The sequence below is a fragment of the Rhineura floridana genome, chromosome 1 (assembly GCF_030035675.1).
Source record: "Rhineura floridana isolate rRhiFlo1 chromosome 1, rRhiFlo1.hap2, whole genome shotgun sequence".
Lineage (NCBI taxonomy): Eukaryota > Metazoa > Chordata > Lepidosauria > Squamata > Rhineuridae > Rhineura > Rhineura floridana.
This window is the reverse complement of record NC_084480.1, coordinates 233,911,898-233,938,169: the sequence shown is the minus strand read 5'-3', so window position 1 is coordinate 233,938,169 and position 26,272 is coordinate 233,911,898. Positions and strand designations below refer to the sequence as shown.

At 40.9% G+C, this 26,272-nt stretch overlaps 1 protein-coding gene across 2 annotated transcripts in view; it reads left to right on the top strand.

The window, feature by feature from the left end:
* The window catches only part of LOC133369415 (cadherin-7), a 183,217-nt gene that overhangs the window by 102,718 nt on the left and 54,227 nt on the right, over positions 1-26,272 (top strand). The window contains exons 4-6 of one of the 2 annotated variants that reach the window (XM_061594705.1): positions 2,496-2,615; positions 13,798-13,965; positions 16,244-16,431. In XM_061594705.1, coding sequence (XP_061450689.1) covers positions 2,496-2,615; positions 13,798-13,965; positions 16,244-16,431 — 476 coding nt within the window. Of the gene's footprint in view, positions 1-2,495; positions 2,616-13,797; positions 13,966-16,243; positions 16,432-25,838; positions 25,927-26,272 lie in introns of those variants that run through there. The other variant, XM_061594714.1, reaches the window with a different exon arrangement.

Here is a 26,272-nt window from a genome sequence, read left to right as displayed (position 1 = left end):
GCAACCCCTGTATCCTCCTGGCCCCTTCCTCTTCCTCTGATGATACATCCTGTTCACCTATCCTCTCTTTGTGTGCAAGCAGGAACAAGAATGGAAAGACTGAGTGGTCTTCTCCCCTTGCCTTGTGTTTTTCCTCTGGGACATTACCAGAGAGCACCATGTTTTCACATTATCACCTTGACTCATCATCTGCAACTTTTCTGTACCAGCTAGTTGGCAAGAGCTGGCAAGAGCTGTTTGCAGGACCAGCTATCATCTCCTATTTGCATTGATAAGAAAGCAACCTGGTCTTCTTCGCCTGTTTTGGGCAAAGGAGCTCTTGGAACCACGGAAGACAACTTTCCCCCTCCGCCCACCATATCCCAGTTCAATCAAACCAGCACCTTAACATTATCAATTGGCTGTTGAGAATCCTGACCTCTTGTGTGACCATCCAGTTAGTACCAAAACACACCCACATAGAATCAAGCACCCCTTTATTCAGAAAAGCATATTCACCCTTCCCTTTTGCTCACCTGGAAACTCTGCTGTAGTTGTCACACTGGCCTTTGTTAGTTTTTTTTTTTATGACAATAACTGGTCTAAGAGCCCTGGACTTTGCATTCTTCTTTGTTTGAAAAAGCCCTTGCTGGCTGTCACATCGCCACAGCAGTCCCTCTGCCTTGAAGAACACAGCCAAGATGCCAATGTCATCTCTACCTTTAGACTTTTGTACACTTTTGGAGAGTGATCTGACAGACAATTATTTCAATGTCTATTTTCTGCATGCCTGTTTTCTTGCATCCCACAACATTGCTCAGGCCTGGAGTTGTTCTGTTTGGATTTGTCCTGAACGTGAGAGTTCCTGCTTCTTCTACATCTGATGTGTTTCAAACAGATTATAAAGGAACAACAGCTATGAGAATACAATAGTTATTGAAAGTCATACTCTGAGTATGACTTAGTTGTATGACTAAGGATGTAAGAAAGCATTGTTTTCCATTCCATCTGTATTTGTTCCATGCAGCTATGGCTCTGTAAATGAATGAAATAAATGATGGGAGGAAGGACACAGGGGTGTGGGTCCCACTGGGGATATTTTGCTCATTTCCCTCTGCCAGAACTGGAGATGCTACTGCTTTGCATGACCACTAACCATGTGCAATTGTTGCCGAAAAGTCTGTGAGCATAAGTTAATGTAGTTTGTAGAAATTTACACACTTTAGGGAATACTTTTATGGAACATTGTACATGTGGTGTTATATGTAATTAAGTTTATGGTGTAATATATGATGAAGCCCTTATTAAACAGAAAAAATGACAGAACCATTTTCAAATGTGAGAGCTTTTTATGATCAAATTTCATTACTCATGAAAGGGTAGTGAAAGTATTTTTTTCATAAAGTTAACATTTTTATTATTATTAACAATCTGTTGCCTCAGATTAGGCGTATAGACTTTGACACAGAACAAAACCTTCTTTTTCCGCACATGGTGAAATGTCAATATTGTCTTTAGAATGGTAGCTCTCTGGTCCCCTTCTATATAAATTCACAGCTGTATCTTTATAATGAAGCTGGTAGTACAAGTCAATTTCTGAGTGAATAAATGTTTACATAGCAAATTACCTTTACTCAAGGATTGCCTTGTTTGTAATCTCATCAGAGAGGCCAAAGGTTAAGTGTTCACAGCAAATGAACAACCACCTCCTTCCAGTCATGGTCTGGGATTAGTCACCTTGACACAGGTGACTTGAGAAAAGCTTTTTCATGCCCTTCTGTTCTCATCTTCCTGTGAAGTCATGGAGCACCCAGATCATTAAAAGTCAATCAAATCAGCACTTTTAGCAGAGGATGGAATAATTTTAATGGCTAGAAAATAGGTTTAAAGGCTTATTAAAAGCTCAGCACCTCTCTATTTTTAGTGGATCAACTAGTGGTAGCAGAAGCGTTTAGATTGTAGCTACTATTTTACGTCAGAAGTCCCTTTAATTTTAATGATCCACAAACAAGTCCTGTCAGGGATGGCTGAATTTAGTAGGTTGCCTTGACAGGTGTCTTGTGTGCATTTTCTATAGCAGCAAATGAAAGAAGCAATCTCATCTCGGCACCCATAGGGATGCTAAACCTGTGGCTCTTGAACTGTTGCTGGACTAAAACTTCCATTGTCCCTGAGATTGACCACACTTGCTGGGCCAGATAGGAGCTGAAGTCTAACAATATCTGGAGGACCACAGTTTTTCTCATCCATGTCTTGGCATATGGTTTTACAATTCAGAAATAGTTGTAGGTGAGCAACCAATGGAGGGTCTGAATCTTTCTGATATGAAAGGAAATCCCAAACAATATGCATGACATACATGCTGAGTATTATTATTTACTCTTAAGTTACTTGTGCTTAGTTGAAAAACTTTCATCCCAGTGCAGCACAACCACAATGTTGTATTTCTCTGCTGCATGTCTGTCATTCCAGACTGTGCAGTCCTTAATTGTTAATTACTCTGAACATTTTTGTAGGAACCTCAGTGGTACAAGTTACAGCTACTGATGCAGATGATCCTACATATGGTAACAGTGCCAGAGTGGTTTACAGCATTCTTCAAGGACAGCCTTATTTTTCTGTGGAACCAAAGACAGGTAAATGCTCTTATACTTCCCATATCTACAGCATTTCTTGGGGAAAACCAGAAAGAACATGTAGAATTCTTTGAGAGAGGTATGGTTTATGTTGAATTTATAGCCCTGTTTGAGTGTTCAGAATCACATAATTCTCCGTGTTGGAGAAAAAGTAGGGAGAGAGGTACCTATTTGCATTGATGGTGGTCTTGTCCTGTTCTGTAGAGTTTCTGGGAGTTGATCCTATGAGAAATGGGGATTATTTTACATGTTGATGTTTCTTTTGATCCTAGTGTTTGCCTTCTGTCTTTTTTCCCTGATTCAGTTGTGAATCTTCGTCCAAAGGACGTAATCACTTTAATGTTGGTTGCTGCAAGGCTTGTTATACAGGTATCTCAGAATTGGAAAGAAGCACAAAATTTGATTCTGGATAAGAAATTTCTTCTGGTATAAGAAATTTTTATTTATAGCTGTTTCAGAAAAAATGACGCACCATCTGAAAGTACAGAGAAGCAAAGCTGAACCAGAAGCTTTTTCTTCAATATGGTGATCATTCATCTCGCATATGGCAAGTGAACCTTATAAATCCCATATCCCAAAACATTATGCTTTTTTTGGGATTGTTTGTGATGCACTTTTTGTATATTTTTCCATGTTTTAAATAGACATGTTACATTTGAGTTCTCCTTTTACTTTATATGTGAATAACCCTGTATTTATTGGCTTTTTTTGTTTGGTTGGTTTAGATTTGTATTTTTCTTTTGTATTTTCATTGCATTACAGTAAATGTATTTAAATTTTAAAAAAGAATCACATAGCTTTAATCATGTGAGGCAGGAGAGTAGGGCGGCACATATTCACCTTGTGCCCCTCCCCAATCCTATCCATGTCCAGGGTTGCAGTTCAGTTCAGCTTACATGCATTTGGCAGATTGGCCTGCTGCAGATGTGGCCCCAAATATATGAGACAGGGTTGGCACAGGGACAAACAGGGTGAACATGCATGGTACCTCTCTCCTGCCTCACACAATTATAATCAGGTGAGCCTGAACACCTGAATAAGACTTACCTAAACTCCAGATATAAGCTGTCATCCAATAAAGCTGTTTATGGCCAAGTAGACAGATAAATCTGTGAAGGCTATGAAGGCTGTGATAGTCTGCAAAGGTTAAATGAGACCGAAACAGAAGAGTGTCTTTTATTATTTGATGATGATGGTGATGATTAGGCAAATATATATCATCCAATTACCTGTAACTATGTTCTTTGGGTGGTTCACAAATTTTAAAAAAACAGTAAGATATGATCAACGCTTAAAAAACATCAATACAAAGAAGCTATACCAGCACAAGGATCAGGGCAGAATCAACATGACTCCATCAAGAGGTGACATAAAATCGATAAGAAGAATAAAAACATCATATTTGAATATCGGGTCCTGGGGTCAAGCAGTAGGAAACTATCATCATGTCTTTACCTCCAAACACATCTCTCTGCCCATTGTTGGAAACACAATGCTTGGTTCCACAGACACTAGCCTGATTAAGCAAAAGAGGTCTGGTGCTCTAATGCAGGGATTGCCAACCTTTTGGGGCCTGTGGACCTATTTGAAAACCTGAGAAACTATCACAAGCAGCATACCCACAAACACACGCTGCAACCAGTCTTGCAGGCATCCACATCACAAACTCATTCACCACAAATTTGTCCGCCCTGCCACACTCAGCAATTTGGAAAAAAGTTAACCCTTCCCTTCCCGGTTGCCACCCCCCCCCCCAAAAAAAACCCCCTGCTCTTGAGCCACAGTTTTTCAAGCCTAATAATAAAATAATTGCAGCAGGAGGAGAACGGGTCAAGGAGAGGCGAGAGTGCTATGGGCATCAGGAAAGGCTTTAATGGGTATATGTGCACCCGCAGGCACTGTGTCAATGACCTCCACTCTGATGCATGCTTCGTGAAGTTTTCCTGGTAGCACCCCTTAACATCTCAAGCTTATACCCTTCTCAGAATTAGCAAAGCAATCCTAAGTATAAGGAAGCTAGTGGAATTTATACCAGTTTAAATTAAGCTGGCATAAGCTACCCCTAGAAGCTGGGCTACTGCTGGCTGAGCCGGCCTGAGCCTGGCAGAGGGAAAACAAGCTTTTAAAATAGTGTTTGATTTACACCATCCTTGTTGCCAGCATAAATTCCACCGAGTTGTCAAGTCACGTGACTCAGCCAAAAGACGTTTGGAATGGGTCTCTCCTTAACCTGTCCCACCTCTCCCATGCCCCCAGAGTGCCCCCTTTTTGGGACTTAAGCATGTGAAAGTTCTGCTAGCTTAGATTCTGCTGGCTGAGCTGCTGAGCCAAAACAGCCACAGTACATCCAGGTTGAGGGAATTAAGCCACCTTATGCTTGGCTGAGCCAGGATGAGGGAGTCATGCCAGTGCCCTGGCTTAGTCAGGACAGCCCAAGATCTGCTTATTCCAAACTCACTCATCCGGGAAGATCTTGGGTTTGGATTGCAGTGTTGAGTCCTGTTAAGGCCAATGTGAATAACACCACATTGTACAGTATATGATATGTATGTGTATATGATTTCTGCCTTACAATGCAATCTACATGTCTCCATGGAAGCACCCCATTGGGTTCGGCTCACTCCCAGGTAAGTGCTGATAGGATTTTAGCCATTGATCATTTTAAGAAGTGGGTTCCCCCTTCGGGAATGGGAGCTGCTGAGGGCAGCAGGGACTGCACGTTTGGATACATGGGACTTATACTCAAGATTTGATTAGATATGTGTTATTGCCAAACAGTTTGGAGTTTTAATCTTCTTATTTATGGTCTAATTTCCACATGCCAGAAATGTGTTTGGTTTTTGTAATAGCAAGCTTGTATTTGAAACATGTAAATACTTGAAATTATTTGTATTCATCTTTACCTTTTTCTTGTTGTGATCTCTTCTATTTCCCTGGCTTCATTTATCTGTTCTCCCACAGGTTTCCTGAGATATTTTTTAATCTTCCAAATATTCTAAGAGGATTTTTTTTTGCACATCTTATCTTTATAAAGAGATGCTTGCACTTCAGAATTACAGCTGACTGAGTTGTATTGTTTCTGCATTACAGTTTTTAGGGGAAATTGTCTACCTTATCCCACTCTGCATCTGTGCTGGAATTGTTTTTAATATGTTTTGTTTTTAATATGCTTTATTATTTTATCACTTCCTGTTTTCCACCCTGGGCTCCTTGGGGAGGAAGGGCTAGATATAAATTTAATAACAACATAATAAATAATACTTTCAGATTGTTTCCCACTATCAAAATGTGGCAATGATCCTGTATGTCTCCTAAGTAAAATCTTTCCCCTAATCATTATGACAATTTTGAGCACTCTGGAGCCTCTTCCTTTACAATACTCATCTGTGCAAAATGAATACACTTAGGGATCCTCTTGCATGTGGAAATGCAATGTGGAAAGAGCGCTCTGTGCATACAGCTATATGTACAGAAGCTTATTGCAAATATTATAATAAATGTGCGCAGATAAGTGGTGGAGTCTGTCACTGTGATGTTGTTCCCTTTCCCTGACACATACTCATTTTTCACAATGAACGTCTGTAAGGGGCTCACAAACCATTGATGTATGCCAACACTAAAAGGGTTACAAAGCCACATTGTCACACTGGGCCATGGGTGGTGTCAAAGAGCAACCAGTATCAGAGGCAGGAGCAAGTGGGAATCATGAGAAAGAACATGTTGAGTCAAGCCAGAAGATCAGAAGCCAAGGTTGACAAGCAGAAGCGTAGATCACTCTCTCCGAATCAAGTCAGGATCAGAGAGGGAGAGATGATCTGCCATTGCCCAACTATGTTCTCAGCTGCTTTTAGACTTTTTACACAGTTTCTTTGCAGCACTAATCAATAGGATCAAGCTTCAGAGACAGGCCTTGCTTGGGAACAGAAAAGACCCAGACCTGCAGAGCACTGTAACATTATTGTACAGAGCACTGTAGCATTATCATCATATGAGTGGTGCCATTCTTACAAGCCCTGTCCCTGACAATATGCAGTCTGAGTAGTCCCACCCACTGGCATGTGTGTGACAAGCCTCAGAGTCTTCATGGTGGAAACCTTTGCATATACAGCTGTTCATGCAAAGGCCTCCATCTGATCAAGGACCCTGGTCATGCAGAATTCCAGATCTTGTGGAAGTCTTCATATGCATGGCTGTGCATATGAAGACGTCCTCTTCCAGGCCTTTCTTCTGTATGTACAGATGCCATGGAGTGGGGTTGCTTGTAGTGTGTGCCATTGGGGGCAAGATTACTTGGTGTGGCCCCCTACCCACTCATTGACAGAGCTCATGAGCCTTTCTTCTGGACAGAGCTTTTGTTTTAGACCTTTACAGTCACTCTCTACCAGAGGACCAAACTGCCAGAAACTAGAGAAGATGGTTCAAGATCCCCCAATGGCCTGTCACTCATTTTTGAGCACCCCTTCTATGAAGAGAATGCACAAGATTGTGTATGCCTTCTGTTCCTATTGCACAGATGGAACTGCACCCATCACAGACATTTTTGAGCCCTTCTAGTCCTACTGAAATAATCAGCCAACTGATACCCAACATGGACACAGAACACTCAGAGCATTTGTTCTATGTGTATGCAGAATATAGTAATACTATACGGCAGTGGCTCTCAAACTTCCTAACCCCAGAGCCCACTTGAGATGGCTGAAAATTCCTGAGGCCCACCAGTTACAAAATGGTGGTGTAGGGGCAGAACCAGTCAGAAAATGGTGGCAGGTGGAGGCATCATCAGCTGGCAATGGCTGACATTACTTTCTACTGATATCTAACCTCTGTTTGGGAATTGCTAAATTCTTTGCCACAAGTGAACAAGGCTGTGATACTGAGGCCCACCTGAAAGTGGTCCAAGGCCCACTGGTGGGTCCCAGCCCTTGTTTGAGAAACACTGCTATACTGGTTAAGAGGAAACATTTTTGAGGAGAGAACACAATAGCATTTTATTTGCTCTCCCCAAAGAAAGGAGTTATTCTAAGCATTAATCAGCACCTGCCATTCATGCACCCCTTTCCCCACACCATATAGTACCACATGGTAAAGGGCAGACTATACACGTCAATAAATAAACAAGGAAACAAAACAAACAAATATGTCCTGGGACTTACAGGAGCTCTTGCCACTTTCACTTTGCTGGAGTTATGTGGGGCAATGTGAAAGGAGAGGTCTTGGGCCTACTCAGCCCAACTCCACAATTGCCTCTTTCTGTAATGTTTAACCTATTATTTCTTGCCCTTCCCTCAACCAAGAATGAGTATGATTATTCTCACCCTTAGATCTGTTTCAGATAACTTTGTGGTAGCCTGTCCTACAATTAATTCCAGAAACAAGCACTTTCTCCATAAAGGGAAAAATCCCACAGACCTATGAGGCCAGAATATGATTTCGCAAAGGACAGGTTGACAAGAATAACGTAAGGGAAGCATTTGTGAAGTTGCCTTTTAGCCTTCCCAGTCTGTTTAGTATGGATGAAATAAAGCTATGATTTCCCCCTTTTTTTGTAAAATCAAGTCCTTTCAGCACAGGGAAGATTAATGGGCTGTTCTAAATTCAAAAGAAGAGGAAATAAATAAAACTGGAACTAAAGAGCTTGCAAACATTACATAGAGATATAGAAGCCCCAGTGCACCTCTCAGTTATCCATGTATTTTATGTTTCCTCAACTGATGACATGTAGCAGAGGTGGAATAAAAGCCCGTCTCTCTGGAAATCAGAGTCAGCAGCTGTACCCTGTAACAAGCATAAAATAATCATAAAGCCTTCCTGGTTTGAGGAGGAATATTTATGTATCTTATACTTATCTTCACAGCAGAATGGTGACAAGCTATCTTTTCTCTCTCATCCTTCTCCACCCCTCCCTTTACATTTCAAAGCCTAATTACACATGGCACAGAGATGGCCAAATGGAAAAAAAACTAAAACTATTTCAGATAATACCGTGTCTCAGTTATTATATCAAAGCTTCCTAATTACAGTGAGTGCTTTAGAACGGTTTTGTTTTAGTTTTTTAAAAGATATTAGCTAATGCAAGATAGAGTCATTGACATGCATGGTGTGATACAAGATTATTAATAGCAGCAAGAATCTGTTGGTTCATTTATAATTTTGAGCCATCGTCTCTTTCAACTGATGACCTTAGCAGTACTGAGGCAAGACAAGGCTTCAGTAGCACTCTGGACAGCTTCTCTGCTCAGGACTCCTTAAGAGCAAAGCCTCCAATATAGTACTAAAGCAAGCATCTCCCAATGCCTGGGAGGCAAAAATGATTCATATGAAGTATGACTTTTCACAATCCAGTTACCATCTTGGAAAAAGTGAAATTGCTTCTGGATGGCACCTAGACCAGCCTTTCCTAACATGATGCCCTCCGGATGCTTTGAACTCCTAACACCCTTGATTCTTGATGGCCATGCTGGCTTAACTGATAGGAATTGTAGTCCAGGTTGAAGAAAACTGCTTTAGGCCACTGCCAACCAGTCCTGACAGTGGCTTCCAGCAGCATGGAGACAAAGCAAGGATTTGAAGCTTAGAAGTATTGGCAAGGGTGTAGAATGTGGCCTACTCCCCAGAAATGACCAAATAGAGCCCTTGCTTAAAATCTCTCTTAGTTTGAAATGCCCACAAGCCAGAGAGCTGCACCAGTCAACAAAAAATGCAAGAGTAAGGTATCAATAGGCACTATCAAAGACTGTTTTTATTGTTGGAAATGGTCCAACATGTTTAAACTTTATAGTACTTATATATATACATATATGAACGTAATTGTGATTAACAAAACAGAGGTTTTTATTGTATTAACAAAACGTTTCAGCTTCCGCCTTCGTCAGCTGCGAACACAAATGCTGTTACCAAGGTAGCAGTTATAGAGCTTTGAGGATGGAATGCTCAGAGTGGCTTGATTTGCAGAAGCTAAGTAGTGGTGGTACTGTCCTCCAGGTTCAGGCCATGTGGTGCCAATGTGTCCAGAGAGTATATCCAAAAGTTCTCCCTTTTGGTCAATGCTGCTGGATCTGCTGGCATCTCTGTCGCTGTTATGGAAAAGTCCAACAGGCTATGACCCTCAATGTTAAAATGCTTTGCAAATGGTTGCTCCACTTTTTTTGTTAAGATTGCCGATTTGTGGTTCCTGAAGCGCGTGCATAGGTCAGTTGTGGTCTTTCCTACGTATTGGATATGACATCCTGGTCTTTTGCATTCGATGATGTAAATTATATTGCAGGACCTGCAGGTGATGTTCTGTTTGATGTAATAGGTCCTGCCTGTCCTAGTAGTTGTAAAAGTAGCTGTCTCCCTGAGGTACACACAGGTGATACAGCATTTGGAGTGACAAGGATGAGACCCAGGATTGGTGACAAGTGGCTTAAGTACAGCTCTCACTAACAGTCTGCGCAAATTAGGAGGCTGGTGAAATGCTACAACAGGCAGCCTGCTGATGGCTCTAGCAAGATGTTCAGAGTTGGCCAGCAATGGGTAGCTCTCCCTGATTGCTCGGTGATAGTTAGGAGATGCTGGATGGAAATCTACCACAAATGGAATCCGTTGCTCTCTGCTCTTTGACACCTCAGTGTGATGGAAGAAGTTTTCTCTGGACAGAATGGAGGCTCGGTGGATGTTGCAATCGATAATATGTAATGGATATCCTCTTAAAAGAAGGTGTTCTTTAAGTTCACTGATCCTTCTCTGGTATTTATCTTCAGTGTTGCAAATAAGTTGGATTCTCAGAGCTAGGCTATACACAGTGTTTTTCTTTATATGCTTAGGATGGCAGGATTTCCAGTTTAAATAGGTGTGGGCATCAGTGGGTTTGCTGTAGATATCAGTGGCTATTTTGTTGTTTTCGTTGGTGAGAAGGACATCCAGAAAAGGGATGTGCAGTTTGTCATTTGTACTATTAAATGTAAACTTAATAGATGGATGGATAGAGTTGATGTAATTTTTAAATTGTTCTAAACTCTCTTTACCATTTGTCCAGACCATAAAGATGTTGTCAATGTATCTCCACCATATAAGTGGTTTGTTGATGGCCTTTTTGAGGATCTCCTGTTCCAGTTTGCCCATAAAGAGATTCGCATATGATGGAGCCATGCCAGTCCCCATAGCTGTGCCTTGTGGTTGCAGGTAGTATTCTCCATTGAATGTAAAGTTGTTACAAGTCAGGACTAGTGTAGTTAAAGTTGTGAGAACCTCTGTTGTTGGATTGTTCATATCTCTCTGGTGTTAAGGAACTCATTTAAAGCCTGAATCCCATCATTATGTGGTATATTGGTGTAAAGAGATGTGACATCTAAAGTAGCTTGTTTAAAGATTCAATTTTAAGCAAGAAGTCCTTGGTGTCTTTGATATATGATGGGAGGTTTTGCACCATGTTTTGTAAATTTACGTCAATGTACAGAGAAATCCTTTCAGTAGCTGTGTTGTTACCTGAGACAATTGGGCGACCAGGATTGTTGGCTTTGTGGATTTTAGACAGCATGTAAAACCTTCCAGGGGTGGGATTTGGATTAACAAGGAGATCAGCAGTTTCCTCTTTAAGAAGTTTCCTACTTGTAAGGTTTTGTATAGATGCAATGATACGAGTATTGAGATCTGTGGTGATGTCTTTGTCAAGAAGTCTATATGTTGTTTCATCCTTTAGTTGTCTTTGACCTTCTGCTATATAGACTGTAGTGTTAAGTACCACAACAGCACCACCCTTATCTGCAGGCTTGATGACAATATCCCTTCTCATCTGAAGGTTCCTTAGGGCTGTTCTTCTTTTCAAAGGTTGTCGTGAGTAGGAGTTGGTGTGTGGTTGTTGATGTCTCTGTTTATTGATAAGAGAAAGGTTTCTGGGACTGGATTCCTGTTAATGTTTGGTGTCCAAGTTTTAGGTGGCAGAAACTGTAGCAGAGGATCTCTATTGTAGAGGTCTATATTGTTCTTAGAGTCATCATAAAAAAATTCAGCCAATCTGCATCTCCTTTCAAATGCTTTGATGTCACATTTCATCTGTGCTATATTGTGCTCTCTAGGTTTTGGGCAGAAGTTGAGGCCTTCGGATAGAAGCCTAATTTCATTAGGTGACATTTTGCCTGCAGTGAGATCTATTATTGTTGTGGAGTCATTTCTGTAAGTTACGTCAGGCGATCTTGTTAAACATGTGGAAGTTTTTGGAGTAACTCTTTTGAATCTCCTGTTTTTCTTTTTCTTGTGGTTAGCTTTTGCTCTTGTAGTAGATGAAAATATTTCTTTATAAATAGAACCCTGTGTTATTAAATTGGACGGAATAAGAGGAAGATGATATCTTAGAATATTCCTTTTGAGTTTTTTTCTTTTTGGTGGCATGGACATTGATAAAAGTTGTCTGTTCTGTTTTATGGAGCAGATACAGGAGATGTTCATAGTCGCATGGTGTTAGAATGTTTCTTTGAAACATTAATTCCTGCTGTAGTGCGTGTTTCAAGGTCTTGATTTTCAGAAGATTCTGCTTAATAATCTTAGAAATAAGGAATATGTTCAGCTAATGTTTCTCTGTGTGCCAATTTAGACATAAAGGGATACTTTCTGGAATAGAAATTGGTTTATAGATCTCAAGGCCTCGTGGGATAATGTTTGAGGTCTTATATACTTTAAGATGCTCTATAGTAAGTTGGCATTTTGTAATCTTCTCTTGTAAAAACATTGCATACCTCGGGTTGTTGTTGTTGTGCATGATGGAGAACTTGAATGAAGAAGACTGGATCCTCGTTGGATGCGAGTTGCTTTGGTATACAGATAAGACAGTTTTGAAAGCAACAAACAGAACTTCACTCAAGCTTGCTCTGGATCCCTATAAGGATTCCGTTAATCACCTAAAAATATATATGAACATAATAATAATATCTTATTATTAGCTTATAATATATTGGCACTGAGTCTCTTATCGCATAACCTTTTGGTGCTTTTCCGTTTCAGTGTTCAGGTTGTTCACTGATTGTAAGGCACATTGCTTATTTTGTATAACTGTAAGCTAAATTTATCAAAACAAGAGTGGTGAGGTGTGTAGGGTAGTTCTGACCTGCACAACATGTGAGTCCATAGTAAATTCAGATGCATAGGAGCTTCAAGTTTATTAAGGAATTTCTGTTTCAGTTACATGAACCTAGAGATAAGGTATATTGTCACATTCTGTGCAGTAGTCTTTAACTGGGTTGTAGACCAAGCTACAGTGGCACAGCTGCCATTTTCTTTCTTCTTTATCCTTATTGTTTAAAGGAGGTATAGGGAATCTTTGGCCAGGGCTGATGGGAGTTGTAGTTCCGCAACTTCTGGAGGGCAAAAGTTTGAAAGAGAAAGGGAAAGATAAAAGGTAAAGCATGGAGAAAGAGGCTGAGCGAAGAGAGGGAGAATCAGGGGTAATATACATATCTATCTTTTTTTTAAAAAAAATCTAAAAGCAAAACTGAATACTGTGCAGGAAGTTGAAGTTAAAGGTGGGCCCTAGGTCTAAAAGTATCGATGATCACTAGTGTACAGTATATTCTGAATGAACAATGCACAGTTAGAGAAAGTCAGATACAAATTATATCCCAGTAGTGAATATTTAAATGCTAGTTAACATTCTTTGTAATGAGCCCTGACATCTTCTGGATTGTTTCCTTTTTCATATTGGACCAGTTCAATACTTTAATGCAAGGGTGGCTAATCTGTGGCCCTTTAAATGTTGCTGAACGTCAGCCCCCATCATCCTTGACCATTAACTGTGCCGGCTTGGGTTAATGGGAGTTGTAGTTCAGTAACATCTGAAGTTAGCCACTGCGGCTTTAGTGTATTCTGTTGATCTTTTGATTAATTTGTGAGAGCCAGTGTGGTGTAGTGGTTAGAGTGTTGGACTACAACCTGGGAGACCAGGGTTTGAATCCACACATAGCCATGAAGCTCACTGAGTGACCTTGGGCCAGTCACTGCCTCTCAGCCTCAGAGGAAGGCAACAGTAAACCACCTCTGAATACCGCTTACCATGAAAACCCTATTCATAGGGTTGCCATAAGTTGGAATCAATTTGAAGGCAGTACATTTACATTTACATTTTTTGTTAATTTGCAATTTGTCACTATGCGTCTTAATTGGAAATGTAGCTCTGTCACTGTTTTATTGTATGCATTTTGCAATTTTCCAGGTATTATCAAAACCGCACTTCCCAACATGGACAGAGAAGCAAAAGACCAGTATCTACTTGTCATTCAAGCAAAGGATATGGTTGGTCAAAATGGGGGGCTCTCTGGGACCACTTCTGTCACCGTCACCCTTATGGATGTCAATGATAATCCTCCCCGCTTTCCTCGCAGTAAGTTTCTGTAGATGATAATTGGGGAATAATAACATTTCCTACAGTACTAAATGTATATTAATTTGCTATTTGGAGGAATGCTCAAGTTCATTTTAAAGTGTGTGCGCTAAGAAAAGTTATGAAACTCAGAAGAAATATGAATTTCTATTTCCATCCTCATCTTCCCGCTCACTTTTGAGTGCTCCACTCAGTGGTCTAATGGCTACCTAGAGGCACACCTTTTGGTCAATGCCCACCTAAAAGACAAAACTCATCTCTTATAGACCCTTCACCATAAGGTCCTTCAGCATGTAGATTCAAGTCAGTCTTTCAAGTATTGGCTGGACTACAGGGGATGCCTGTCCACAACTGCCTCTTTCACCTTACACATCTTCCCATGCCAAATGCAAATTTCCATTCTCCATCTTTTGGGTGCCTATGTGCGTGTTTGTGTGCCACCGTGACTCATGTGTACTTGAGGATGTTTGGTTTCTTTCCGACTTTGTGATTTTAATATTTAGATGATTAATTAGAAGGGGGAGATGTGCAGCAGAACACCCTGTATAGATGGAGTCATAGCTGTTCTTGTGTGCATCTCACATTGCCTGAGTATCTCTGTAAGATTCCTGCCCCCCTGACAGTCTGTGTTTTTATTTTTTTAAAATCAATGTGAAGAACTAGAAAACAATCTGCCCTCAATTTACTTGCTTTGACCAAGGTGGCTCATGACTGAACTAAGCAAGGGAAAGAAATAAGTTTATTTCCAGGCTGGAAGTAGCCTGTTTATAAACATTCTGCTGCTTTTCTCCACCTTGCTGCAATCTTTCTTGTAAAGCCATTGAAGGAGTGAATTAGAGTAATGTGAAGAACATATGCATGCCCAGTCTGGTCTCTTTTCAAGTGGGTATGAAAATGCAAACCAATCAAAAGCAAGACTGGGAATTAGATTCTTTCCCTCCTTGAATTATTTGGGTAATAATAAAACATCAGAGATTCACCTTCTGGGAGTGGGAGTGTTAGTGGCTTCAGCCTGCATTTTGTTAAGCTGCAATCTGTACCAATTTCAGCTTGAGCCGCAGGTTTAGAGCATTCAAGGGAGAAGAAGGATGCCTTTGCAAGAATAGTATTTATCTCAATTACTTGACGTGAAGAGCTAGGAAACTGTCTTCTTAAGACACAATTAAGACTTATCTCTGTTCTTACAAATGTATTCATTCTTTTCTTTTGTGACATGAAATATACTCAAGAGAAGATGTCATTGGGTATGGTCTGTCTTGGTAGGATAGTTAGATTAGATGTTGTTTTCATCAGTTTACTCATGCACCAAATGCTTATGTGGGTGTATAATGATGAAAACAGGCTAATGTTGGAAGAATAGACACAATAGCAAAGCTTGAGGAATTTATTCCTTGCAAATTCCAATACAAACAGAAATTATCTGCACATCTTGAACTACCGTGTGGACCAGAACATAGTTATCCTTTAGATTTCACATTTCTCTGAATTTTACGATGCACATCTTGACTTAAAATGCTTTTAAAATGTTGTACTTCGAGAGAAAATACATTTAGTAATGTCCATTTTGCAAAAAAAAAATGCATTTAGAAATGAAATTTTTGTGATAAAATATATTCAAATATATATTTATGCTTTTATTTTAAAAATGCTGATTAAAGTGGAAACAGAAGGGAACAGGAATATGAATGAATACATTTGAAAGAAATGTGGAGTGAACATAGACAGATCCATCCCTAGACTCAAGTAACTATAGATCAAGGTACATGAGCAAAAGTTAACTATTTTGGAGCTGAACTGTGATCTTTGTATATTTCTGTTCTTCAATGTTATATTAAACATCACATGCAAGGAGGCCATTCAAGTGAGCAGCTAAATCCTTAAGCAAGATAGCAAATATAACCTCTGAAGTAGATTGTGGATAGGAGCAGGGACAGCACTGGTCTACTTGTGGAAGCTGTCTGGTCCTTTTCGTAACATTACCAAAAATATGATCACAGTGCTACTGAGGACACTCAGCTGGTGTTGTGACATTAAATAGCCTATCTTTTGCTAGCCTAGTGCCCTTCAAACAGCCATGCTATGCTGGTTGGGACTGATGGGAGTTGTAGTCCAAAGCATTTGGAGGGTACCAGGTTGCCAGAGACTGAGGTAACTGTTTCCCCTAATCACATGTTAAATAAATACCAAATGTACATGTTTATAACTTTTCAGCTGTAATGTCATTAATTAATTGATCCATGAACAGATGAACATCCAGTGACCAAGTTGAATTTTATAGGATCGTATCAATATAATGTCCCAGAATCACTACCTATGGCTTCAGTGGTGGCTAGATTAAAGGCCGCAGATGCTGACGTGGGACCTAATGCTGAAATGGAATATAAAATTGTGGATGGTGATGGCTTGGCAGTTTTCAAGATTTTGGTTGACAAGGAGACACAAGAAGGAACAATTACAATACAGAAGGTAACCTCACTTCATTATTTCTGTGTTGGTATACAAGTAGGATCTTCTCATTTCCAGTATATGCAAGGAAGAGACTTCGTCCATAAGATACCTGCAAGTATAACCTGCACCAAAATTTTGTAAAGTGGCGTACTGCTGTTTAGGATTTCAGCCATTTTATTCTCTTCCTCCCATTTTGTTCCTCCCAACTATCACCCAGCACTCCATGGCCACTCATTACACTCAGTCTTCATTGGTCTGTTTTTAGGGTTCTTGTTCATACAGCTTTTTTCCTTTATTTTTTTTTTGTAAACCTTGGGGTTTCTCCCAAGAGTGCTGATACCTTGAATGTGGGGTAATGCCATTCTGACTACATAAGAAATGACATGCACAGACTGAACATTGGAAATAGAGGGAATGATGCCCTGATCATAGAATACACCTATCTGTAAGTCCTCCTGGGAATCAGCTGAAGTCTTATTATTATTATTATTATTATTATTATTATTATTATTATTATTATTATTATTATTATTATTATTATTATTATTATTATTATTATTATTATTTATCCACCTCTCACCCTGAATGTAGATCCTGAGGTGGATTACATAGATTTAAAAATACAAAAACATACAAACAAATCTATAAATAACAAACATATATAAACAAATCCTTAAAAAACATCAGTACAATGGCATAAAGGGTAGAAATTTATGGCTTAGCAGGATACTCCTGTCCTGCACCTATGACACATTATAATATAGATTATATTGTTTAACATAGGAATGTCATAGGAGTTTCCCAAAGCTTGGCTCAGAGTCAGACCATAAGGGTTCAGAAGACCCTCTTCAAAAATGGGGGGCAAGCCTTTCAAACCCTTGGCTTTCCTTCCCCCATTCAGTTAAAAATCTCCATGCTCTGGAGAGAGTCTAATGGCCCCCAGCCTGCTACTCCTGTCCTCCCACCTCCTAAGCTACCTTCCCAACCACAACCCACAAACACACTATCTCCTTCCCTTCCTGCTTGCCTGGTTCACAGAAGCTTCTGCCACCAAGAGAAGGGGCAAGGGAAGCAGAGAGTATATTTGGGAATGGAGAGAAGCAGGGATAGTATGGGAGAGCAGAGCAATACCTTTCAAATGCTCTCCTTGGACTGGCTTGAGAAGTTTTTTTCCTGATTTTTTTTTTGGGGGGGGGGTGATTATTAAAAAAAGCCAGTGCAAAGAGAATCTCAAAGAATTTGCCCATTTCTAGTGTAATTTAACTATTTAAAGGCAATATGATTAAGTTTATTTCAGAATGTACAAATTCCCAGGTGCTATAGGTCTGGTTCATGCTTTAGCTGAACAACAGTAGCATGATGGAACCATGATGCAATGCCATATCTATTGGTGTGATAGAAGAGTGATGCAATACCATTCTCTCCATCATACTGATACCATCAAGTGTGAACTAAGCCTTCCCACTGAGTGTCTGATACTTTAGTGCCTGATTTACGTGATTTTTTCCTGCATTTTGGAGCAACAACAAGGATGAGAACTGAACTTCCATGCTATATGATGCTTACACAGTCTCAGGGTGGAGGCTGTATGTGTGGTCAAGGAATGGGCTTCTCTACCACACTTTTGCAGTAACAGCCTTGCTTAATGTACAAAATGGAGCATATATTTTTATTTATTTATTTATTATTTGATTTATATCTCACCCTTCCTCCCAGCAGGAGCCCAGGGTGGCAAACAGAAGTGGTAAAAACATTTTCAAACATCATAAAAACAGACCTAAAAATACATTAAAACAAAGCAACGTTAAAAACATTTTCAAAAGCTTTAAAAACATCTTTAAGAAAGGGTTCAAAACATTATTAAAAAAATATTAACAAGCAATTCTAACACAGACGAAGACTGGGATAGATCTCAACTTGAAAGGCTTGTTAAAAGAGGAAAGTCTTCAAAAGGCACCAAAAAGATAGCAGAGATGGCGCCTGCCTAATATTCAAAGGGAGGGAATTCCACAGGGTAGGTGCCGCCACACTAAAGGTCCATTTCCTATATTGTGCAGAACGAACCTCCTGATAAGATGCTATCTGCAGGAGGCCCTCACCTGCAGAGGACAGTGATCGACTGGGTATATAAGGGGTAAGACAGTCTTTCAGGTATTCTGGTCCCGAGCTGTATAGGGCTTTGTACACCAAAATTAGAATCTTGAACTTGGCCCGGCAGCAAATGGGCAGCCAGTGCAGTTCTTTCAGCAGCAGGGTGACATGTTGGTGATACCCTGCTCCAGTGAGCAGTCTCACTGCCACATTTTGCACCAGCTGCAGTTTCTGGACCAACCTGAAGGGCAGCCCCACATAGAGCACATTACAGTAATCCAGCCTGGAGGTTACCAGTGCGTGGACAACAGTGGCTGGGCTATCCCGGTCCAGAAATGGCCGCAGCTGTCCTTCCAGCTGGAGCTGGTAAAACACTCCTAGCCACTGAGGTCACCTGGGCCAGACTATGAACCTGCTCTTTCAGAGGGAGTACAACCCCATCCAAAGCAGGCAACTGACCAAGTATCCAAACTCTGGAACCACCACCCCACAGCGCCTCCATCTTGCTAGGATTCAAACTCAGTTTATTGGCCCTCATCCAGCCCACCCCCGAGTCCAGGCAGCAGTCCGGGGCTTGCATGGCCTCTCCTGATTCAGATGTTACGGAGAAACATGTTCTGAGTGTCTTTCATGATGGGGGATGGGAAGAGAGTCGGAAAGTAGTTGATAATGCAGAAGACCTGGCATTGGTAATCCAATTATTGGGGTATGTGTGTGGTTGTTGCACACACCTCATACCAATTTTACTTCAGGTTGGGAGATGGAACAGTGTCTTGACCTGTATATTTAGGAAGTTGTGGCTGATCAAAAGGGGGAGAGATTTTGAGTTAAGCAAATCACTACTTAAATATAGGTTGTGTGAATGTTTGAGTGCCTATACCAATGGAGTATCGAAGTGACTTGTGGAACTTAATGCTTCAGTATTTGGAATTCATCATGTGGTCTGAGTGACTCCTTTTTTATAACCCTTTAGCTTCCTGTTCTTTCCTAACCCCAGCATTTTTTTGTCTGAACCAGGGCTGGCGCCAAAGGGAGGCCAGGTTGGGCCCTTCTTAGGGTGGGAGAGTAGTGCTACCCTTCTGCAATCTGTGGCAGGTTCCCTGCCACGAATCACAGGGAGGGAGCTTCCAGGCCGCCTGCCCATTCGCTCACTCCACCTACCTCTCTCCTGTCTTTGCTGTTGCATGCGCTATGTGTGCAGGGCTGCCATCAACCAAAATGGCAGAGGAAGCTTCTTTAAGGGGCCGATGCCCCTACCGCCATCTTGGTTGATGGCAGGCATGTGCACTCATGTAGCGTACTGCACATGTGTGCCATCAATGAAGATGGTGGGGGTGCATGAGCCCCTTAGAGAAGCCTCCATCACCGTCTTGGTTGATGGCAGCCATGCACACGCAGCTACAAAGACAGGAGAGAGGAGGAGCCACGTGCCCGGGGCAGGCTGGTGCCCAAGAGCCCAGTCATGCCTGGCACTGGCCCTGCTCTAAACAATGGGAATTTATAGTTTGGAGGATGTGCTTTAATTTTTTTTAAGAAACTTTGTAATTTTTTTAGCCAATAACTATAATCTATGATAGTTAAATATACTGTTCGTGGTCAGAAAGGTTCTATCTCAGCATAGTAGGAAATAAGCCAGGTGTGGCCTCAATAAAAATAGCAGTTTCTGAAGGTAATACTTGCTGTTTTCTCCATAGGACTGATGTAATCTCACATAGGTAATGGTTAATTATACCGAGTAGATATGACTTACCTGTGGTTACTAATGCAATCCTTTTTTTTTTTTTTAAACTCAGATATAGGGCAGATCCCTGAACCTGATCTAACCTGAACTAACATTTGCAGGAAGGGATTCTGAGGAACTGAGACAAATAGTGGTAACGAGAGAGGAAGTTCTAGGCTTAATGGACTATATAAAAACTGACAAATCACTGGGCCCGGATGGCATCCGAGAGTTCTCAAAGAACTCAAATGTGAAATTGCTGATCTGCTAACTAAAATATGTAACTTGTCCCTTGGGTCCTCCTCCGTGCCTGAGGACTGGAAAGTGGCAAATGTAACGCCAATCTTCAAAAAGGGATCCAGAGGGGATCCCGGAAATTACAGGCCAGTTAGCTTAACTTCTGTCCCTGGAAAACTGGTAGAAAGTATTATTAAAGCTAGATTAAGTAAGCACATAGAAGAACAAGCCTTGCTGAAGCAGAGCCAGCATGGCTTCTGCAAGGGAAAGTCCTGTCTCAGTAACCTATTAGAATTCTTTGAGAGTGTCAACAAGCATATAGATAGAGGTGATCCAGTGGACATAGTGTACTTAGACTTTGAAAAAGCGTTTGACAAGGTACCTCACCAAAGGCTTCTGAGGAAGCTTAGCAGTCATGGAATAAGAGGAGAGGTCCTCTTGTGGATAAGAAATTGGTTAAGAAGCAGAAAGCAGAGAGTAGGAATCAACGGACAGTTCTCCCAATGGAGGGCTGTAGAAAGTGGAGTCCCTCAAGGATCGGTATTGGGACCTGTACTTTTCAACTTGTTCATTAATGACCTAGAATTAGGAGTGAGCAGTGAAGTGGCCAAGTTTGCTGACGACACTAAATTGTTCAGGGTTGTTAAAACAAAAAGGGATTGCAAAGAGCTCCAAAAAGACCTCTCCAAACTGAGTGAATGGGCAGAAATATGGCAAATGCAATTCAATATAAACAAGTGTAAAATTATGCATATTGGAGCAAAAAATCTTAATTTCACATATACGCTCATGGGGTCTGAACTGGCGGTGACCGACCAGGAGAGAGACCTCGGAGTTGTAGTGGACAGCACGATGAAAATGTCGACCCAGTGTGCGGCAGCTGTGAAAAAGGCAAATTCCATGCTAGGGATAATTAGGAAAGGTACTGAAAATAAAACAGCCGATATCATAGTGCCATTGTATAAATCTATAGTGCGGCCGCATTTGGAATACTGTGTACAGTTCTGGTTGCCTCATCTCAAAAAGGATATTCTAGAGTTGGAAAAGGTTCAGAAGAGGGCAACCAGAATGATCAAGGGGATGGAGCAACTCCCTTACGAGGAAAGGTTGCAGCATTTGGGGCTTTTTAGTTTAGAGAAAAGGCGGGTCAGAGGAGACATGATAGAAGCGTATAAAATTATGCATGGCATTGAGAAAGTGGATAGAGAAAAGTTCTTCTCCCTCTCTCATGATACTAGAACTGGACATTCAAAGAAACTGGATGTTGGAAGATTCAGGACAGACAAAAGGAAGTACTTCTTTACTCAGCACATAGTTAAACTATGGAATTTGCTCCCACAAGATGCAGTAATGGCCACCAGCTTGGACGGCTTTAAAAGAAGATTAGACAAATTCATGGAGGACAGGGCTACCAATGGCTACTAGCCATGATGGCTGTGCTCTGCCACCCTAGTCAGAGGCAGCATGCTTCTGAAAACCAGTTGCCGGAAGCCTCAGGAGGGGAGAGTGTTCTTGCACTTGGGTCCTGCTTGCGGGCTTCCCCCAGGCACCTGGTTGGCCACTGTGAGAACAGGATGCTGGACTAGATGGGCCACTGGCCTGATCCAGCAGGCTCTTCTTATGTTCTTATGTCAGATGTAAGTAAGCTCCACTGTGATCATTTGAGCGAATATAGGATTGGAGTCCTGAATGGAACCCTCTTCCCTAGCTGTTTTCTCATTGCTGAATTTTAGAGTGTAAGCTCTTCAGGGCAAGAACCTGTCTTCTTGATAAGGGTGGAAGATAATTGCTCTGTTGTTGTTTTGTTAAGTTGTATACTGCTTTATTGTAATGGCACAATAAATGTGTTAGTTGTTATCAACATCAACATCATTGATAATCATTATTACGAAGAACTGCTTGGCTCCACCCCTGCAAGCCCTTTGGCTGCAGCTCCACTTAGCCATCAAGTCACCCACACCACAGGCCAAGGGCTGTCAGCTCCCACTGTGTGTCAGTCTGGCAAACTGGAGAGACAGAAACTGATGGCTCCTTTAGTGAAATATAATCTATTCTTAATGAGAATATTTTCCACAGTAATCTTTATAGTAGTTTTAGTAACTTTAGTTCTTTGAAATGAAAAATGTAAGAAAGTACTGCAGTCTTCTTTCTCTCTAATGTAGGAAGCACATTTTAATGTTGTAATTTTAGCATCTTTGTTCTTCCACTGCTTGTTTTATAATTCCTTGTGAAATTGCCTGATGAAACAAGTTTCCTAGAACTCTTGTTCATTTGACAGATGTACATCTGATTAGCCTAAAGATTACCAAAGATAAGGAATTTTATTCTCAAATGGTACTTTACTGTAAATTACACCATTTGATTGTTGCCATCTAGTTTTGTTTATGACAGTCATGAAACTGCTTCCTATGAAGAATAACTGCATATCAAGCTGCTGCCGCCACTGCCACCTCTTCTTCTTCTTCTTCTTCTTCTTCTTCTTCTTCTTCTTCTTCAATGGCTTGCTTTGTAATTTCCTTCAGATGGGACAAAATGCTCACTTCTGTTTTTTTAAAAAAAGATGAATGGATGAGGCATAGGATCTAATCAGATAACTCTAATGCTCAGGTATTAATGAAGCTGTCAAGCTCCATTCACTGTGCTATCCCGTTTCTGGACCGGGATAGCCTGACCACTGTTGTCCACGCACTGGTAACCTCCAGGCTGGATTACTGTAATGCGCTCTATGTGGGGCTGCCCTTCAGGTTGGTCCAGAAGCTGCAGCTGGTGCAAAATGTGGCGGCGAGACTGCTCACTGGAGCAGGGTATCGCCAACATGTCACCCCGCTGCTGAAAGAATTGCACTGGCTGCCCATTTACTACTGGGCCAGGTTCAAGGTTCTAGTTTTAGCGTACAAAGCCCTATACAGCTCAGGACCAGGATATCTGAAAGACCGTCTTACCCCTTACATACCCAGTCGATCACTGCACTCTGCATGTGAGGGCCTCCTGCAGGTACCATCTTATCAGGAGGTCCGTTCTGCACAATATAGGAAATGGACCTTTAGTGTGGCAGCACCTACCCTGTGGAATTCCCTCCCTTTGAACATTAGGCAGGCGCCAACTCTGCTTTCTTTTTGGTGCCTTTTGAAGACTTTCCTCTTTCAACAAGCCTTTTAAGTTGAGACCTATCCCAATCTGCATCTGTGTCAGAATTGTTTAATATGTTTTTTTATAATGTTTTAACCCTTTTTAAAAGTTTTTTTAAAATGTTTTTAATGCTGTTTTGTTTTAATGTATTTTAAGATCTGTTTTTATGATGTTTTAAGTGTTTTAGTGCTTTGTCTGCTGCCCTGGGCTCCTGATGGGAGGAAGGGCGGGATATAATCTGAATAAATAGGTAAATAAATAAATAAATAATCTCCAGCCCAAGGCAACCAAAGCCAAAATATCACTATGATCACAGCATGTAAAGCTTTAATACGATGTTGAGGAATAAGATGGTGATGAAAGGTTAAACTTAGTCTAGGGCACCTGATCCAATTCTCCTCTCCTTGACAACATTATAGTTCATTTCATATGGCTAATTCACATGGTGATATAATTCTCATTTGATAACTGTGTAGGAATGGAAAGATCTGTCAATTTCAATTCTCTCAGTTCCTCATTTTTCCCGTTCAATTCAGTTCTCCAAATTTTGCAGCAATCTGCGATTTTTTAAAAGAAAATTCTCCATCATTTTTGTGCCACTTTTCCTAATAAACACATTTTTGTAGTCAGTTTTGACTAATATGCACATTTTGCAAGCCATATCATATAATGCATTTTTGCATGTTATTCTCATTCATGTTTTCTTTTTTTAGGCATACTTTCCCCTGATATATTCATTTTTGTAAACATTGGTTGGTGAACTGCATTGCAAATTTTGAATGTGAATTTCGAGGGATGGCTCTGTTTCAGTCCTGATATTGTTTTGGAAAGGGCAAATTTGATAAATTCAGCTTCAAATATGAACTGAATTGAAATTGTTGCCCATCCCTTTAACTCTGCCATCTCTGTTTCACACTGGGAACCCTTTTTATATACAGACCCCATGTGTGGTGGTGTTAGCAGTGGTGGGGAATGAAAAATTGCCAAATCCTAGAACACCCTACTTTTAATGTGTTAATCTGATGTGGTAAGATTTTATATTTTCATAGGACAATTCCTGCTGACACAAATATTTCCCCACTAGAAACTGATGGAGTTGAGTTACCAGGACTTTACAATCTCAAAAACAAACACGTAGTATAGGCCTGATGTATTTACAGCTCTTTTACTGTATGATAGTTATGTTATTCAAATCACTTTCAAACATTTCCAGACTGGAGTGAACAGAGAATCCTATCCACTGCTATGCTACTACATAGCCAATTGCACCAGCAGAGACCACAACTGCATGTCAGGCTAAAACAACATTTAACATGGAGAGTGTTATGCCCCTGGGCCCCTCAAGGCACCAGAAGTCATGCTTCAAACCCAATTTCCACCCTTGGGCAATTGATCTGGAAACTCAATATCAAATTCCTCCTTGCCAAGGCTGTGTAAAACTAACACCAACCCTGCAAGGTAGAAAGTAGGCTGCCACCACCCCTGTTACTGGTCCACTCAGAGCTAGGGGAACTCTGAGTCCAGACAATAGGTAAACCAAGGTCCTAAAAGACAAGAGCCAAACTTACACTCCTTGTCAGGAACCTCTGGTTAAATACCACAAATTAGAAATAAGCCTTTAACTTCTTTTTCCCGCTTTGGTAGTTGCGTGGCTGAGATGGTCAAGGTGCTGAATTCAGAACCACCCTTTCTCTCAATGAACACACCAGGTTAAATAGAAGTAGCTTTATTAAAAATATATAAGTGCACATCAAAATATAGCAGCGAGTAATCCTTTAAGACCATACACCCAAACAGGGGTTTAGGTACACACAAGAGAGTTCATACACACAACATGAAAATAACAACCTTTCTAACCTAATACTTACACATGAGGTAGATGGTTGAAGTGGCGTCTCTCCTAAGAGAGATTGGCATCACAAAGCAATGGAACCCTGCATAGGTTACCTCCCATAGGTACCAGACAGAAAGAACCTTTCAGGACCTTCCTGAGGGAACAAAGGCTATGGGTCTCCAGCCCTATACTTAAGGAAAAGAATCCCAACGGTCCAAAATTAATTAACCAATCAGGGGCTGTCTGATGTAATCTCTTTCTAGATGTTTCTCCACTTTTGCACGCCTTCCAGGCCCCCCTCCCAAACGGTGTTTCAAACTTCACAGGCCAAAATGGCCTTGAGTGCCAGGCTCCTGCTAATTAGCACAGATAGCCAGGTGCTTCTTGTTTAGGCTTCCCTTAACCGTCTTCAGCTGGAAACCAAAACTTAACATTTTATTCTTTCAGAGGCCTGTCTGTTTTTTAACGGCTGAAACTCCCAGAGTTCTTTGCTTGAGCCAAGGTATTGCATATAATATTTTTAATAACTCATGAACGTATGCAGGTTCATGACAGAGAGAATGAGATATAGCAAGCTGCAGGTTCATGTGCACCCCCTCCCTTCTCCTTCCCTGATGCAGCTGTGAGAAGGCGGTCATAACCATTCATTTCTGATTTCAGTTAATCTCAGTTTAATATGATGACTGGGCACTAAGCTGTGGTTAATGTTAATTAATGTTTAAACAATGCAGTATCATAACCTATATTTCGAAGCTGATTTGTTTCAAATGAGCCACAGCTAAAATTAACCACAATTTGTCTGGTTTAGACAACACAAAAAGCTGCAGTTAATCTGAACTAGAAGCAAA